The sequence below is a fragment of the Lytechinus variegatus genome, chromosome 3 (genome assembly GCF_018143015.1).
Source record: "Lytechinus variegatus isolate NC3 chromosome 3, Lvar_3.0, whole genome shotgun sequence".
NCBI classification, from domain to species: domain Eukaryota; kingdom Metazoa; phylum Echinodermata; class Echinoidea; order Temnopleuroida; family Toxopneustidae; genus Lytechinus; species Lytechinus variegatus.
Genome location: NC_054742.1, coordinates 22,063,782 through 22,081,978, shown reverse-complemented (window position 1 = coordinate 22,081,978; position 18,197 = coordinate 22,063,782). Strand labels below are relative to the sequence as shown.

The 18,197-nt window shown below is 34.8% G+C and overlaps 1 protein-coding gene across 2 annotated transcripts; it reads right to left on the bottom strand.

The window, feature by feature from the left end:
- Positions 1–495: 495 nt before the first annotated feature.
- Positions 496–16,708, bottom strand: LOC121410507 (alkylglycerol monooxygenase-like). Of its 2 annotated transcripts, XM_041602651.1 has the most exons (13): positions 16,176–16,708; positions 8,266–8,387; positions 7,738–7,868; positions 7,192–7,343; positions 6,731–6,834; positions 6,300–6,395; positions 5,225–5,291; positions 4,461–4,526; positions 3,921–4,000; positions 3,108–3,242; positions 2,432–2,551; positions 1,850–1,932; positions 496–1,258 (listed from the first exon to the last, which is right to left on the bottom strand). In XM_041602651.1, the coding sequence occupies exons 2-13, from the start codon at positions 8,380–8,382 to the stop codon at positions 1,066–1,068; spliced, it is 1,344 nt and encodes a 447-aa protein (XP_041458585.1). In that variant the 5' UTR covers positions 8,383–8,387; positions 16,176–16,708; the 3' UTR covers positions 496–1,065. The 2 variants fall into 2 exon arrangements, with proteins under 2 accessions (XP_041458585.1, XP_041458586.1); XM_041602652.1 differs by lacking the exon at positions 16,176–16,708 and having other exon boundaries at positions 8,266–8,718.
- Between the last annotated feature and the right edge of the window lie 1,489 nt (positions 16,709–18,197).

The following is an 18,197-nucleotide window of genomic DNA, read 5'->3' as shown; positions in this document are numbered from 1 at the left end:
TAAAGATTCGCTTATTTTCAACAAAATATTTATATGAACGAGCCAGTTACATCCAAATGAGAGAGTTGATGACATCACTCACTCACTATTTCTTTTGTAATTTATTATATGAAATATGAAATATTTTTATTTTCTCGTCATTGTCATGTGAAATGAAGTTTCATTCCTCCCTGAACACATGGAATTCCATTATTTTAACATTTTGTGCTTCAGGCAAGGAGGTCCTAATCGTCAAATTCGTAAAAATTGAAATATTGTATAATTCAAACAATAAAAAACAAAAGAAATAGTGAGTGAGTGACATCATCGACTCTCTCATTTGGATGTAACTGGCTCGTTCATATAACTATTTTGTTGAAAATAAGCGAAACTTTGAAATGTCATAACTTTCTTATTTTACATCTGATTTTGATGAAATTTTCAGCACTGTGCTTGTCTGATTTTTCTCTATTGATTCAAATCAACATTTTTCTGGGGTGGACTTGACCTTTAAATAAAATAATTTTTTTAGTATTTTCATAATGTGCATGAAATGTCTCCCACTAAGTTGACGTTATGATTATCTTACACATTTAATTATTTGTCAACCCATATTTCATCCTTGGAGCAAAAATTCAAATAAAGATAATTTGATGTAATAAAATGAAAAATATGAAGTGTGGATATTTCATAATTAAATCAGGTAACTCATTGCTTATTCGTAAATACATGCATATAACACTTTCACTAAAATAATGCAATACTTTAAAATGTCATGATTTCATCATTTTTTTTGTCTGGTTGAAATCAAATTTTCAGTGTTATGCTTTTTGTCTGACTTTACTATATCTGTTCAACTCATACTGTATCTAGTCTGGAGTACCTCTTTAAAGAAACAACACATACATTAAAGTCTACACAACAATTTACAACATATTATGTGATTACAATAGATCTCTTTACCTCCCCTTGCTTGGTGAAGCATATCCTTCCCCGTTTTAACCATACCACACCACATTAGATTTGAGAAAGAACATATTAAAAAAGAAGACATATGATTAAGCTATAGTTTTCTATTGTTTAGGACTACTTAACTTTACATTTAGTTCCATCGTTCGGAAATCTATTATGAACGAACCAGAAGACCATAGAGAGGCCATAGATCATCTGTAGGAAGAGAAGGGCGTATACTAGCTCGCCATCTTGATGAATTAAAAAAGTCGTCAAGGCAAAGACAAGTGCACATCGCATCATCTCAGCTAGGATATTCCACCAAGCTCTGGAGGGGTTCAAATAACAGTTACAGTCATGTCAAAAGGGATATTTTCAACAAACATGGATATCAAAGAGTTTCATGAAATGAAATGCATTCCAAACGGCAACATGAATTCTTTCAGCTGGCTCTTATCTGACAGTTCACCAAAGATGTAGCTGGAGGTACATTGATTTTTGCCTTTTACATCTGAGGCTTTATGGCGCCATTTTAAAGCAGAAACAAATTTATTTTGATAACCGATTTGGGGAGCACTCCATTTGTTTCACATGAAATTTGTATATACTAGATTAAAAATATAAATCCCAAAGCCCTTATGTGTTTTGTATAATATCAGTTTCTATTCTCAAAAATAAAATTTGACAATATTCTAAAAATACATATTTTGACAGTTCTTCTGAAAATTTAATTATTGGATCGTAATTAAAGATTCATATAACCCAGTTATTAAAAGGCAAGTAATCAAATTATTTTGATAAAAATCCAGAAATTAAAATACTTTCTTTTCAATGGCCCCTGTTTCGTATGAAATATAGCTACTGCTCATATTATACCTGCTGTGATAGTGAACACGTTTCATAAATTGGTTGTGCTTACTTGAGATTACAGAGCATGCCGATACAAGTAAAGGTGTAGATCTGGTATAACATTACTGCCAAGACTAGTACTGGAGATAATTCCTTAGGAATCAATACATTGGATTATGCATTGTATAAAACAAAAGAAAAACAAAATCTGTGCCTTTCAGTTGCAATTTCGACAGTGTTTTAATGAGGCGAATGTAGCACTAAATTGTGTTGTTGAGCTAATTCTGTGAAGGATATATTATTTGGTGTTGAGAAGTCTTTTTACAGTCACTTCCAAGTGACTTCCAATTACAAAAGTGCACAATGTTTATTTCTCAAAGTAGCATTTTCATAACCTGAGAAGTAATCTGTTGCAAAAGTTTTAATCCTATCGTGAATTACTTAATTACTTAACTACATGAGTCCTACTTTTGATATATTCCCACAGCACAATATTTCATTATTAATTCTTGGACGGAAAATACATTTTCTCTAGTGGTAAATAATTCGTTGGAAATGAAAAAAATACCCTATTGAAATGATCTTCTATCAATGCATGTAAAACCACACTTTGTCCAATTAATACATTATTCATGTATTCAAAGTAGCTTACCGTGTGATGGTCTATAAACATCTGATATAGTACGAAGTTGATGGCAAAATGAAACAAGATGTAAGCTCTCATCCATCTTGGGATGGTAGTCTTAAACTTATTCAATTCAGGTCCACAGATCTTTGAAAAAGAAAGGCAATAAGAACCGAATATAAAAATCAAATGAATAATATGATTTTTTTAATGTATTTTGTATTGACGCATGGGTTTTGGACGATCAGTATAAAGTGTGCCAGACACAATGCATACATAATAATGAATTCACTTTTAATAGGCATTATTATCGTTGGTATAATTCAGCATACTGTGAAATCAAAATGTATATGGTATTCCTGCACATGCATCTGGATACTAACCATGATTTCATTTCGGCCCAAAGTCTAATTGGATTTCAGTAAGGTTACAACTTCATGGAATAAAACAAAAATAGATATCAATCAAAACAGAACAATTATTTTACTGTTTATTATCAACCCATTGTGAACTCGAGAACTGATATTCTGGTAACTCTGTATCGATGATGAAAGAACATTTAGAACATTCAAAGCTTATTTTAATCTTTACCGTATTCTTAAAATGATTTTTTTTAAGTGCAGGATCTCATATGGTTTAACTTATATCGTCATCGTATGTTTTTACACATGAGAATATTTAATATCAATTCCAAAGTATTCACATCTGGTATATCTTCAATAAGTCCAGTCCTAGGTTTTCCTGGTTCCCATCCTGGTCCTTTGATGATAACTGAGATCTTATTCATCAGTCCAGGTGTAGACCAAAACACACTCCACATCCACTGAAGATGACAAAACTGGAAGAAAAAAAAGAGCTCACACATCATGATTTCGTTGTGTAGATCACGTGGGGGTGTAGATGTTGTGTCTATCCATATTTTTAGGCGGATGATGTGTGGAGGTACCCGGCACGGTATGGTGGGCGCTTTGTGTGAGTGTTGGTGGATAGGAGGGTGTGGGGCGCGCGCACGTGTGTGTTTGTGGATGTGTGGGGTATATCATTTTGTGTGTGTTTGTTTGGAGGGAGAGATGACCGGGAAAGCAAGATGTTTTGTGTTCTGAATATTGGGGAAGGATAAAACATTTTTGTTGTTTTTTATAGCAATATGGTTATTAAAAAATCATTATCTACCTACTCCTGTTCATTCATATCATTAATAGTTTACACACATAATTATAAATTAGTGGTTATTGAAAACTCTTTGCCGTCAATGAATTGCCGAAATGTATTTAACCAATATTATAATACGATAATCGATTCATTTCGCCGAAATTTATTGGCCTTATCGGGATTGTGCAGAAAACCCAATATACTTTCTTGTTGCCATATTGCAGAGCATGTCGAACACGTTTTTAAATGTCCGAAAGTTATTTTACGCGAGTAGCCTGTTGTTAATTTTGGGGGTTCGAGTGAGGATGTTTATGTGAAGAAAGAAAAAAATATAAATGTGATATGAAGTACGAAAATTATTTACCTGTAGAGAAATTGGATTGTATGTGGTGAGAGGATGTACTAAACCATAAGCAACCCTTTCATCCTCTTCCGCGAATGTTCCTAAGAAAAGCAAGATAACTAATGATATAAATTATATTCGTCAAGTCCTAAAATAGAATATCAACTGGATGAAGAAAAAAAAACGTATTACAAAAGAGGCTCATGTGCAATGAAAAGCTAGCATTCGAAATAATTATGCACAACATCATCACCAGCATAAAATCTTGGCCTGCTATTTACAGCAGGCAAATTAAGCTAGTTATACATCATGAATTAATGACGAATCACATAATAAATTCCTTCATCAATTAGGAATTTAAGGCGAAAGCAACTAATAAATTCAATGAAAATTCCCCAAATTTTTTATCTTAAACATATAGTAACATGCATTTTTAAAGTACGCTTGTAGCAAATATTTAATCGTGTCTTGAAATTAAAGCGAAGAATATTCTAGATCATGGCAATATCAGAAAGTATTGTGTTTACTGTAGATTACTGTTGAAGAAATTAATGCCCTTACCAAACAGTCTATCCCAGACGATAAGTGTGCCCGCATAATTCTTATCGATGCAGTATCGGTTACGACCTAGGGGGAAAATGATATCCAATATAATGAAATAATATAACATAATATAATACAATTTAATATAATAGATATATTACAAGATGTATATGATTTTCATAGTTATACCGTATTATGGAAACAGTACGATGATGACAATATTACAACAAAATATTTGATTTAAAAAAATAGTATTGAATATACGTGTACTGATAAAAATAATGACAGTAATAATCTTTTTGGTATGATTTGGTTCAGCGAAATAATTTTTAAGTAAATTTACCTTTCTTTGATATAAATATTTTAAGGTGGTGCTTCTTTTACTTGAGCTGGATTTTTTTTCTACATATCGCTCAAACCTAATTATTATTCCAGCTTTGGTATCGGTATAATGAAATAAAACCGTATGTACACATAAACGTGGCTTCCTAGAGCGTCTGACGGGATTACTGTAGAAATATTACAGGAAAAATCAAATGGGAATGAAACAGAAGTCTCGGATAGAATTTCTAAAGAAGAGTAAATGAAATGAAAGAACTCAATATATTAAAAGAAATGCGAAAACTCAAGAACTTCACAGATCGAGGACGAAACCAAAATACCTAATAAAAACGCTTCGGTGAGATGTATGATATTATTATTGACCATTGAGTCTGTGAGTAAATTAAGAAAAGAAGCGGGTAAAAGCGAAATATGGCTTTGTAAAAATGACTTAATCTTACCATGATGAACTCGATGATGACTGGGTGTGTTCAGAATATACTCTAATGGTCCCAAGTTCTCGATGATCTAAAAAAAAAACACTACAATGTTCAGTGAGCCTAGAGAAACAAAGTGTATTATGAATGTAATATTTTATCACCTGACTTCATAAATAAATATCTAACACATGACTGAACCTGAGCACTTTATACTTGTTCATTTTCTGGTGGGGTTCACTAACTCTTTAGCGCCTCTGTAAAGAAATTAAAATGAGAGAATAATAGATGCGTAGCCTCTATATGCATGTATTATTCTCTTATTTTCAATTCTTTAACTTTTTATTATTTACAAGAGAGTTGCTTTGTATTTATCTTATTCATTTTAATATATATATACACGATATAGAAGATTATGGACCCGTATTCTGGGGAGTGTTTCGTGTCAGCCAATCAAAGTCAAGGAAAGTTGTCAGGTCTGACAACAAAATGCTCTAGTATTTAACTCCTTATGAAATAATTATGGTTAGTCAAGTGTGACACAAAATATATAACCGCAGACCTCTTCTACAGGTTCAATTAAGAGTATATGAATGTCACCATTTTCTTCCACAAACTTAAAGACCAAGGCCCATGTCAAAGCGGAATTAAGAATATGACAAAAAGTACATGTTAATTGGACTTTATACTATTTAAGCCTCTTCACGCAGTGCATGTTGTCAGACATGATGGAGTATCTGTTTCATATCAAGTCCTACTGTTCATGTTGATAAATGGTGATTGTATTTTTCAATTCAATATTCATTAAAAACCAGATTGCTGAATCGCAGAATATTGTGCAACTGAGAAAACAGCAATACACTTATATTATTAACTACATTCCCTTATAAAAAAATCCCTATTCATTTATTTAACTAAGTAATAATTGTATAAATCTATGCCACAATGAAATATACTATAAAAACATTGTTTGAAACAAAATATAACTCATTACAGGAGAACGAAAAGGTAGTTAAGAATAGAGCATATGTCTTAATCTTTCGCACCCTTTCATCGATATTATTCTGGACTGATTTTACGAATATAAATATGACATTACCTCTGTATGTATCCAGAATTGATAAATGGTATTGAACTGACTATGGACTAACATTGATGGTGGTGGAAGAAAGAACGCCAATGGAATATAAAATATCTGCATGGGATATCAAATGATAAGAATCGGTACGTTTTTACGATGAAATCAGGTAGCATGATACTAAATTTAGAAATGAAAAAAATATTCATTTTTCCTTTAAAAATACTTAAAATGCATTATGATCTTACCTTTTTTATTCAACTCTGTTATTCAAAACATATTTCAGGAAATATTTTTTTGTAATTAAAAATATAATGGTAGCACAAAAAGGAGATGGCAATTTTGGTTCAATTAAGCATATCAAATAACTGCTTGTATATATTCATGATCAAATGGACATCTGATTAATCTGTATCACACAAAAATATATTTTAAAAAATATGGAAACGCACCCAAATGTAACATTTCTCGAAGATGGGTTGTCGTAGTGCTGTGGTCAAGTTGAATTCTTCCGAGCTATGATGAACTTGATGAGATGCCCAAAAGATATTCACTTCTGACGAATAAACAAACGCTCACAAAGTAATTAATCGCCAAAGGGGTGACCAACTGAGGGGCAAAGGGGTAACAGCCTTATTATTTCTCAGATATTGAAACAACATCAAAATAAGAATAACAAAAATAGGATGACAAGTGAAGGAGGATAAAAACAAAAATGACGTCACTTATAAGTCACTGTGCCCACTTTACATTGAACCAACCCACCCATGAAAAGGATATCTGACACATAGACCTTATGTAAAATGATTGCTTTCTAACTAAACTGCGAAACAATTGCTCAGATAAATGTAAAAAACATATAAACTCATTCTAATATTACATTTGGAGGAAAAAATGAAAATTTTAATCATACCATGTGACATGCGATGAAACCAATAATATCCAAGATCGATGGCAAGAAAGCCGAATAACCATGTCCAAACACTATCCCATTGAAGCTCATAGATGCAGAAGTTATCAAACACATACACATAGATACCAAGCTCAATTGCTTTGGTAAATAACCTGGAACAAGATGAATAATATTATTTGAACTCCCACATTAAAAGTAGCACCAGAACGCCATCATCATCTAATAGGCGGTAACAACAATGTCATTGACAATGTTAAGTAATTGAAAATGACTGAATATTTAATTTGTGTTATGAAACAGTGTGTTCCATCATAGCATATGATCTGGGATGGAAATTGAGGGTTCGGGAACACTAATTTAGGAAATCCAATATGATTTTTTTAATACAACACACAACCCACACACACGCGCGCACCCATACATACCCCAGTACTTCTACAAACACAAAATGCATAGAGTACAGGTTGCACATTACTTGTTTCAATAATGCTCTGGGTTAATAACATTGAAGTAAAATTTCCTACAAGCAAGAATGAAGATACTTACCCTGTAATAACCATAAACATGCCAGCTATCAAGGATGTGATGCTGTCTGCAAATCGATCATCTTTTCCACCATCATGATATCTCAGATAGACCTCTTCAATGATAACAGAAATGAAGAAAAACGGTGCTGCCTGAAAACATCAAATTGCAGAGAGAGCCTTTTTTTTATTGAAGTGCATCAATATATTTTAAAGCTTATTGTTATTGTTTATTCAAATTTATTTTAATCAAGTTCAATTAAAGACACTTTTATTGCTATTTAGGATCATCACAGGGACTCTTCCTTTCAGGAAAACGTCCACATGTTAAACACGTACAAATGGTTGCTAAAAAAATATGCAAGCAGCATTTCGATTTAGACAGTTCAATTTGTCATCAAATTTCTTTCTTTGTCTACTTTCCTCAGCATTAGTATTATTGATAATTTGAGTAACAACACCTGATTTTAATAAGAAGTTGACATCTTAAACATACAGTGCTTCCAGTGTTTAAAATATGCAAATAGGCTGTGGTTACAAAAAGACATACCTCTATTATGTATTCAGGAACTTCATCTAATGTTCGAAACGAAGTTTCGTTTGGTGTAACGGCGTAGAACATGCGCCGCATCCCCGTAACGCCATCCACTTTGAAGAAACCATTCATGATAACTGAATGCAAGGGTGAATCATACCAGTTTTATGAACTAATAGACCAGCAATGGTGAAGTGATGACAATAATCAATTACATTATTGAAACATCGACCATCAATCATCAGCAAATTCTCATTTGGAAATGCTAATATTTTGTGTGTTTGTGTATATATTAGCTTTATCAAAGTCTCAAAGAAAATTAGAATGTACTAAAAGGATCGACTTAGCCCTCTGGGTTCATCCAATTATAAATCACGTTGTGATCGGGAATGCTTTGTATTGTTCTTGGTCGACTATATAATTCGGCAGTTATTGATCGAAAAATTATTGAATAATTGTGTAATTTATTTCAAACTTTGTATTGTACTTGCTTCGAATACCGTTCCGAACCCACCCGACGACTCCCGACGTAAAATGCAAGTCTTTACAAAAAATAATCTAATAAATGAGAAAAAGATCAAAAAGTTATTTAAAAAAACACTCCAAACCAAGCATTCAAATCGCAGGCAAATATAAAGCGGTAATATCAAAATAATTAAGAAAATAAAGTAAATACCGATTTGATTGTTTTACTGCAATACAATTTCACTTCACATCACTGATGAATAATTACGACCTCGATTGACTTAACTGTTCAAGCCATGGGGGTAAGGCGGAAGGTATGCACGAGGAACAGAACGATTTAACTAGAAAAGTGAAAAAAAGTCCTCGATTGTCTACGTGACACTTTGCCTTTGTAAGTGCTTATTGTCTTTACACACTTTTTACACACTTCAAATTAAACAATACTTGCCTGACAAAGTCCTCACTATGCTTTACAATGGGCTCATTCTCTCACATATTGACCATGGTTTTGTAATATGGGGCAAATCTTCACAATTCTTAATAAAAAAAAATACAACGCTTACAAAACGTAAATGTTCGCTTAATTCTAAATGCAGACTTTCTAAAGTAACTCCTCACACTATTCTACTTGAAAAATTAAAATGGCAGTCTGTTTCTCAAAGAGTCAATTTTCAATTCTGTTTATATATGTTTAAGGTTTTAGGTAAAAAGTATCTTTTGAATCTTATATTATTTCGCTCTCCTCTGATACTAACCAGATACGCCTTAAACTGCCCTCTCCTTATTCCTAAACCTAAAACTGAAATCATGAAGAAGTCCTTTCAATATTATGGTCCGTTCCTCTGGAATAAGCTTCCCTCTAATCTTAGAAATTCAACATCCTTTCAAGAATTCAGAACTAAATGTAATTTTTCTTCAGCTGAAGCCTTAGTTTTAAACCCCACTTGGATCCTTATTTTCTACTTTACATGTATACGTTTCCTAATGTAATTTTTTTTCTTTACATGTATACGATTCCTATTGTTTATTTTCATTGTATGATTTTATCTTATTTATATGTCCATTGTAAAATATGTAGGGGAAGGCGGGGTAAGTTGAGCATAGGGGCAAGTTGAGCCACCACCCCCAGGCTAATAATGAATGAGTCAGACATTGTGGTGCTAGGTGTCATGTCTTGATGACCCATTGCATAACCCTTAACCCCAGCACATCGTTTTCAACTTTGAAACAAAAAGTACTTTTTAGAGGAGCAAATTCACATGACAGTTCTTTTACTTCTAGAAGATGTTAGTATTTATAGAGAATTAGCAAGTGAAAAGACTCTAAATGAAAAATTGACATCCTGGTTCTTCCCGCATACATTTTGTACATAGTTTTTGTGGCTCAACTTACCCCAGACGGTGGCACAACTTACCCCACAGCACTGGCGTAAATCCGTGTTGATGGGTGGGGGATGACTGAAATATTTTGGCTTTTTTTGCAATCATGTTTTTAGATATGCAAGGTATTATCATTGATATGTCCACAGTGGCGTGCCGTGGGTCACGGCATAGTGGGGGCACCAGCAAAATTTTAAATCACTGAGTGAGCACGCGAAGCACGCTCAGGGGGGGCGTTTCATGAAAGGACTTGTCGGACGTTTTATCCGACAAGTCCCATTTTATCCGACAGTTACCATAGTAACAGTACCTCTCAGCCAATCAACGTCAGAGAAAGATGTCAGTTCTGACAACTTGTCGGATGAAAATGTTGATGAAACACTCCCCAGTTGTCAGTTATACTGACCTAATAGAGACATTTTAAGGACAATGTCATTAAACGGATATGTATCTCACTGATCAAATAATGCGAGCGCGAAGCGCGAGCTGAAATTTTTGTATATTTTGACCCCAAACAGCGAGATTTTAAGGAATATATTTTAGGAATCCATGAAGAGTATGCATTTCTCACCATAAGCATCTAATGCGAGTTCCAAGCGCTGGCTGATTTTATTATAATTACATCTGAACACATGAAACATTTTTGTAGTCATTGCAATCATGATCATCATATGCATAATCAAATATTGCGAGCGCGAAGCGCGAGCTGAAAATTTAGATAATTCAGACCTGAAGTGGGGCATTCTAAGGTTTCTTGGTAGGAATTAACTAGGACCATACGTATTTCATTAACCAAATGATGCGAGCGCGAAGCGCGAGCTGAAAATTTTTGATATTCAGATCAGAAGATACATCTTAAGGACTGATTTTAGGAATTCATGAAGAGCAGACATATCTCACCAATCCACTAATGCGAACGTTATCATGGACAGGAAATGTTTCATACATACGATGACCTTAACATGGGGCAATCACTTATTGATTCATGTAAAAGAAGCATACGCCACTACATAAAACAATGATAATTCAAGTGCTAGGAAATATATTTGGTTTATATTGACTTGAAAACGGGATGTTTTAGTACAACAGGTTTATATATCTCTTTAAACAGACAATGCGAGCACCAGAACCATGAAGACGTAGGCCCTGGGCAAATTATGTTTCATAAAGTTTTGATAAAAATGTTTCTTATGTAATGTAACGTAACAGAATAAAAATATAATATAACATTATAATGAATAATATTTTCTTATTTCCCACTACGTTTCTTTTCCTTTCTCCCTCTTTTCTCCTTTTCCCCGTTTTTTGTTTCGGGGGGGGATGTGCCCCCATGCCCCCCCCCGTAGTTACCCCACTGTATGTCCATATGGCAAATACCCCTCCAATATATTATCTTTTTTCCCCCATGATGGTTAAATGGTTTTATTAGAGATTACATTAAAAATTGTTTCACCTTCCATCTTAATCCCTTCCCAAAGACCCCAACATTGATGAATTGGAAGAAACGGGGGTTTCTCTTCAATGTTATAATAAAGAAAATAAGTATTTCGTTTGGAAATGGTGAACTGGCTCTCTAGTTGCATTTTATGATTCAATAATATTGTTTTATTTGTTAAGCGGGATTTTAGGAAGAATTTTCACCAAGAAAACAATTATCTTGTGATTTTTTTTCATTTCTTTCGTAAAAAGTGGGGGGGGGGTGTTTGTACAGGCCATCCCCCCCTCCTCGAAAACTGGGGGGATATATCCCCCCATCCCCCCCCCCCCGGGATTTACGCCAGTGCCCCACAGATGGGGCAAGTTGAGCCATTTGACATCGTTTTTTTCGAAGGACAAGATGACTTTTAGTGTGGGGGTAGAAAGTTATATATTTGTAAATAAGATTTCCCAAGAATCAAATGTAAAGGCAAGGTACTTATTTCTACAATATTACTAGTCATATTAATCCTAACATGCCTATATGTTCTTTTTATCGTTGCAGGGCCTCTTTGTAAATCAGTTCTATAACTGAAAGTGCTACCCTGCGTAAATAAAACTGAAATAAATAAATACTTCGAGAATACCGGCCATTGCACCTTCGTGCACAAAATATTGCGAGCGATGAGAGCAGGCAATAATCCGCTCCGGCAAAGTTCACCACGGCTCCAACAACGCCTCGTCAAAGTTTGGGTCCACTAGGCCAACGCAGAAATCTTGAACGCTGGACCACCGCTGCTTTACAAGCTTTGCCCGGGCGGTGATAAACGCTGCAAAAACTTTGTTGGAGCGGTTGTAACCGTTTTACGAGCAGACACGGGATTGCTGAAAAGGTGTCGGGCGTTGAAGCAGCGATCCATTGCGGTGATGAACTTTTGTTTGGAAGTATTTTAGGCCCAATCCTATTTTCAACTTATATCAATGACATGTCTATTTGTATAAAAGCTGGCTGTAAATTATTATTGTATGCAGATGATAGCGTACTACTTTGTTCAAATTCCAACCCAAAATTTGTTGAGGAAAAACTTAGCGAACAGCTGTCTACATGTGTCGATTGGATGACTGATAATAGATTATCGTTACACTAAAGCCCCAGTCACATATAGACACGGATCCTCACGGATCAACACGGCAATGCCGGCATGATCCGGGGAGGTCCGGGATAGTTTTGCCCCGGATGACTGTGAACACGGTATCAACACGGCAGCTTCACACGGATCTACACGGACCATGCCGGCAGAGCATGTCGTCAACACGGACCGACACGTCAGCAACACGGACCTACACGTCAGCAACACGGACCAACACGTCAGCTACACGGACCAACACGTCAGCAACACGGACCAACACGTCAGCCACAAGGACCAACACGTCAGCAACACGGACCTACACGTCAGCAACACGGACCAACACGTCAGCTACACGGACCAACACGTCAGCTCAAGGATGAACACGTCAGCTCAAGGATCAACAAGGCAAATTAAAATCTGCTCATAATAATGAGCTGATATCCATTTATTTATTTATTTATTCATTTATTCATTTCTTTCATTTTTTCTCATCCTTGTCGCAACATTATATTATGATGTTTTTTAAAAAGATATCAAAACTCAAAACTTCCAATTTGTGATTGAAAACCCTTTTTTTTTGCTTGTCAATTTTTTTCGGGTACGAAATCTTTTATTTGGGATTGAAAACCGTTTTTTATTTTTATTTTTTGGCTTGTCAAATTTTTTTGGCGAACGATTTTGCCCCCCCCCCCTGTGGAAAATCCTAGGTACGCCACTGATTTGATATCACTTTATTGAAATCACAATAAAGGAAATAAATTTTCCAATTCAATAGAAAACATAATAAAAATTAAGATAGGCCCAGGTCATGACACATAACTGTCGATGAAGGGCAGTAGTATAAAACTTGATGTACAATTTCGATGTAACAGGTACATAACATATACATATAACATATAAAAAAATGAAATGTGAAATAATAATAACAGACAAAGTTGGGGTAAATATTAGAAAAAAAAGAGAAAACGAATTATTCATATATGCACTAAGTTTACAAATATTAGGTTGGGGCCGATCTCCAAAGCGTAAGAAAATATCCTGAATCATTTAATCATCCATTTAATCATAAATAAATTAAGCACTGTTTAACAACTACTGAAAAGTTCATAAAGTAAATAGCGTTGTAAAGATTTGATGGGAAAGAAGAACACGGACTGCCAAGGATACTCCAGGCAGCCACAAGGACCTACACGGCAGCTACACGGACCTACACGTCAGCCACACGGACCTACACGGTAGCCACACGGACCTACACGGACCATCCCGGATGGCTTTGCCAACCCGGCAGTCCACGGATGACGCCGGATGTTTTTGACAGTCAAAAACTGCCGTGTTGGCCTCCCGGACGTTCAAGGACCAACACGGACCACCCCGGACCTCCAAGGATGCCCAAGGCGCCAACACGGATCTCTCCCCGGACCACCCCGGATTAGATCCGGGATGGTCCGGGGTGGTCCGGGCTCTATATGTGACTGGGGCTTTAGGCAAAACCGAAAGCATTCTGTTTTGTTCTAAAAGTAATCATAAAACTTCATTTGAATTTGAAGTATCATACAATAATAAGATAATTCAGAGGAAAGAATCTGTAAAGTATTTAGGCATTGAGTTGACTAGCTCCCTTTCATTTTCATCTTTAGTAGAATCAATCGTAAAAAAGGCGAATGCCCGTTTGAAATTTTTGTACAGGTATCAAAGTTGTATGGATCAAAAAGCAAGGCGTATTCTCTGTTTTGCACTTATTCAGAGTTTATTTGACTATGCTAACCCTGCTTGGTTTAGTGGCATAAGCGAAGTCGATAAAAAGAAGTTGAAAATTATACAGAATAAAATGGTTAGATTCATTAACTGTTCTGGTCCCAGAACCCATGTTGGCTATACCGAACTCTCTGGAGCAGGTTTTCTTGAAGTCAACAAAAGATCAAAGCAGCTTATTTTGCACCACGTGCATAAAATCTATCACAATAGATCGAATCATTACATTGGATCAAACTTTAATCTCGTTACCGAAATACATAACTATAATACAAGAAACAGCCATTTCAACTTTTGCTTACCAGAAAGGATAGGGAGTATTGGTAACTCCTTTTATTACAATGCTATAAAACATTGGAATTCCCTTCCCAATTGTATAAAGGAAATAGGAAACTTTTTGCATTTTAAGAGGAAATTGAAAGAATATCTTTCACTTGAGAGTCAAAAAGAAGATGCAAATGATATATTATACGGTTGATTCAGCCTGAATACTGACCTAGGTCTTTTCTCTTCTCTACCAGGTATTTTTATGTATTTTACATAGTGTGATTGAAGCTTCGATATGTCCTTTCTTCTATTCTTTCTATTTCTTTTATCTCTTCCTATTCTCCTCTTCGTGTTGTTATTGTCGTCACCGTTTTCCGTTTCCTTTTCTATACTCCTCGTTCCCACTATTCTTCTGTTGCTCCTCTTCCTTCTCCTTCTCCTTCTCCTTCTTTTCTTCTTCTTCTTCGTTATATTCTTGTATATATCTTATTTATTGTCTATATATTTTATTTATTGGTGATACTAAATTCTGATTTTTTCCTTCATTTTTAATATGTAAATAGTATAATTGAACCATTTTATTATCTTAATTCAGGACCCCACTGGAAATAAGCTTTCGAGCTTTCGTGGGTCATCCTGTGCAAGCCTGTTGTTTAAATGCTACTGTATATATGTTATGGTGACTTGCCAAATAAAATCAATCAATCAATCAATTCAACGCTCGCGTCACAGCTGAACCAACGCTCGTTACCGATTAACCAACGCTAAAGCAACGATAGTTTCAGCGATGCACCGCTATGGCAACGCCAAAAAAGTTCAGGCGGTGTGACCAGCCTAATGCCGATACATCTCTTTCGGTTCAACAGTTTCATTAAAAAATTCCTTAGTTAGGTGTCTGCATTAATATATTTTTGAAGGAATGTTTTACTCGTCGCTCACTTTCGAAATTTTACAAGAAACCAGTTCGACCAATTTCTTTTAAATGAATTTAAATCGGATTAATGTTCAATCATATAACAAGTTTTTAAATAACTTAAAAAGAATTCATTATTGGATTAATAATGACTTTCAGAGAAATACAGGCAATTTAATACAATGTTTTGTCAGAAACAAGTCAGCTACAAAAAGATGAGCTTGCAAATTATCAAGCAAAATGGCTATCCAACAAAGAAAATCATTCCTTTTCCATACATGAATTCCCTAACCATAGAAGCCATTTTGCATAAAAAAAAGAACCATTCCGTCCCAGAATTATATGGGAATTTTAAAATGTGCGATAAACGAAACAGTTCTTCTTATTTGCTTTGATAACATAGCTCGTTAGCTCATTTGGAAAATCTAAAGATACAGAAGAGGGATAGAAAAGTTGCTGTGTGTTTTCAAGTTTTATACGGATCAATGCCTTTGTCTTGAATATGCCTTGGCTTTGGCCCTATGATTTTACATTCTTTTGATTCAATATTGATGTTCACCAATTGCAATTTTATTTAAGATCACAAAATATGATTATACTTACATTGCAGTAATTCATCCACAATATAATGATAGTTCAACAGAGATTTACCGAGTTAGCGTGGTCGGAAAGATGACTTGCCGTGTTGGAAATTTTGTTCCAATATAACACAATCTTGACTTTATACCAGCATATATATTTCAAGAGCAGAAGCCTTTCTAACCACTACCAATTTCTGTCTGGTACCCAAACACACACTTTTTGTTTTACAGGAATCTACTTCTTAAAAATAATTGTTTTAACGATTCCCGTAAATTGAATTATTTTATGCCAGCCATAAGAGTTTTGCTTTACATGTCACCTTTTCCTTCTGGAATAAAAAATAATAAGTTCGGTAATGGTAAAGGTAATTAAGTTATTAAATCGATAAACATATGGTTGTATTGTAAACTTTCAGAATAGTATATAAAAATAAGAAATTGTGGATCAAACCTGTAAGTTGCAGGTATGTATTAACACATAAATCAATTTGATTTACATAGTGCAAGGAGATTATATTTTTTACCTCTGCCGTATGGTATACAATCTGAATTGCTTAAAGGGGTGGTCCAGGCTGAAAGCATTTATAGCTTAATAAATAGAGACTCAGTAGAATTCACTGAGCAAAATGCCGTAAATTTCGTCAAAATCGGACAACAAATATCAAAGTTATTGAATTTTAAAGTTGAGTAATATTTTGTAAAAACAGTTGTCATGAATATTCATTAGGTGGGTTGATGATGTCACATCTCCACTTGTTCTTTTGTATTTTATTATTAGGTTTATTCAATTTTTTCCCCCAAGAACAAGAAAAATTTGATTGACAACTGATTTAGTGCATTAGATATTTATTGCTGCAACTTCTTTCATTATGAAGGAGACATTTTATTCACACAAGTATGAAATAATGAAAAAAATATGATTTTATGTAATAACATAAGAAAACAGAAAGTGGAGATGTGACATCATCAGCTCGCCTAATGAATATTCACGACGACTGTTTTCACAAAATATTGCTAAACTTTAAACTTCAATAACTTTATTATTTGTTATCTGATTTTGATGAAATTTTCAGCGTTTTGCTCAGTGAGTTCTACTCTGTGTATTAAGCTATAAATATTTTCAGCTTGGACCACCCCTTTAATAGAAAACTAAAAATACTTTTGTTACTGTCTTACCAAAGTAATTAAATAATTTGTATATTTTTAGTATTGTCTAAGCACGCTATTAAGTCACACTCTCTTTGATCCACGTTTGCACTCTCGTTCTTGTCCCCTCCCCTACCACTCTCTCTCCCCGCTCATCTTAGCCCTCTCGATCTCTTCCACTCTCGTTCCCCCTTCAGTACTTTATTCCTTCTCTCTGACCTCTATTCTTCGTCATTGCCTTTGTTCTCTTTTGCGTTTTTAGTATCGTCCCGTATCTCTGGCATCTTTTTATCATTTCTCGCAATTACCGGTACTCACCATCTTGTCATTATTCCCAATATTCTATTCTAACATATTGTATTTACACTTGCGAATCTGTCCCATTTTCAAATGTTTTATCTTAGGGGATCCACGCTCTACAAGCGATGCTTTTGAGTGGATCCCTCATTTCCATATAAGATTTTGTTAAAACTGTTGTACAAATGTTTATCATATGTAAATATATATATAAAGAAATGGATGAAGAGAACAATGGTAGGCGTAGCTTAAATCAAGGTTCCCCAGAGCTATCTACCCTTTGGAAAAATTGGTGATGCCGAAAAAATGTCTCTGCCGGGAATCGAACCCGGGCCCCCAGCTTTGAACGCCGGTGCCTTAACCACTAGACCACAGAGACGGGTTAATGGTTAGGGCGAGCCAGATCCGATTGACCGTCAGATAGACAGATTTTCGACACTATACCAATTATATTTTCCTTTGTCGGGTGAAGGTGAGTTTTGATAAATGACAAGCCGCAATGCCTCAGCTGGATCGAAGCTATTGCTTTTACAATATTTAAATAAAAAAGAGTTGCCAAAAGCTGTTGTACATGTAAAGCTTTACACATTTGTATTTCTTC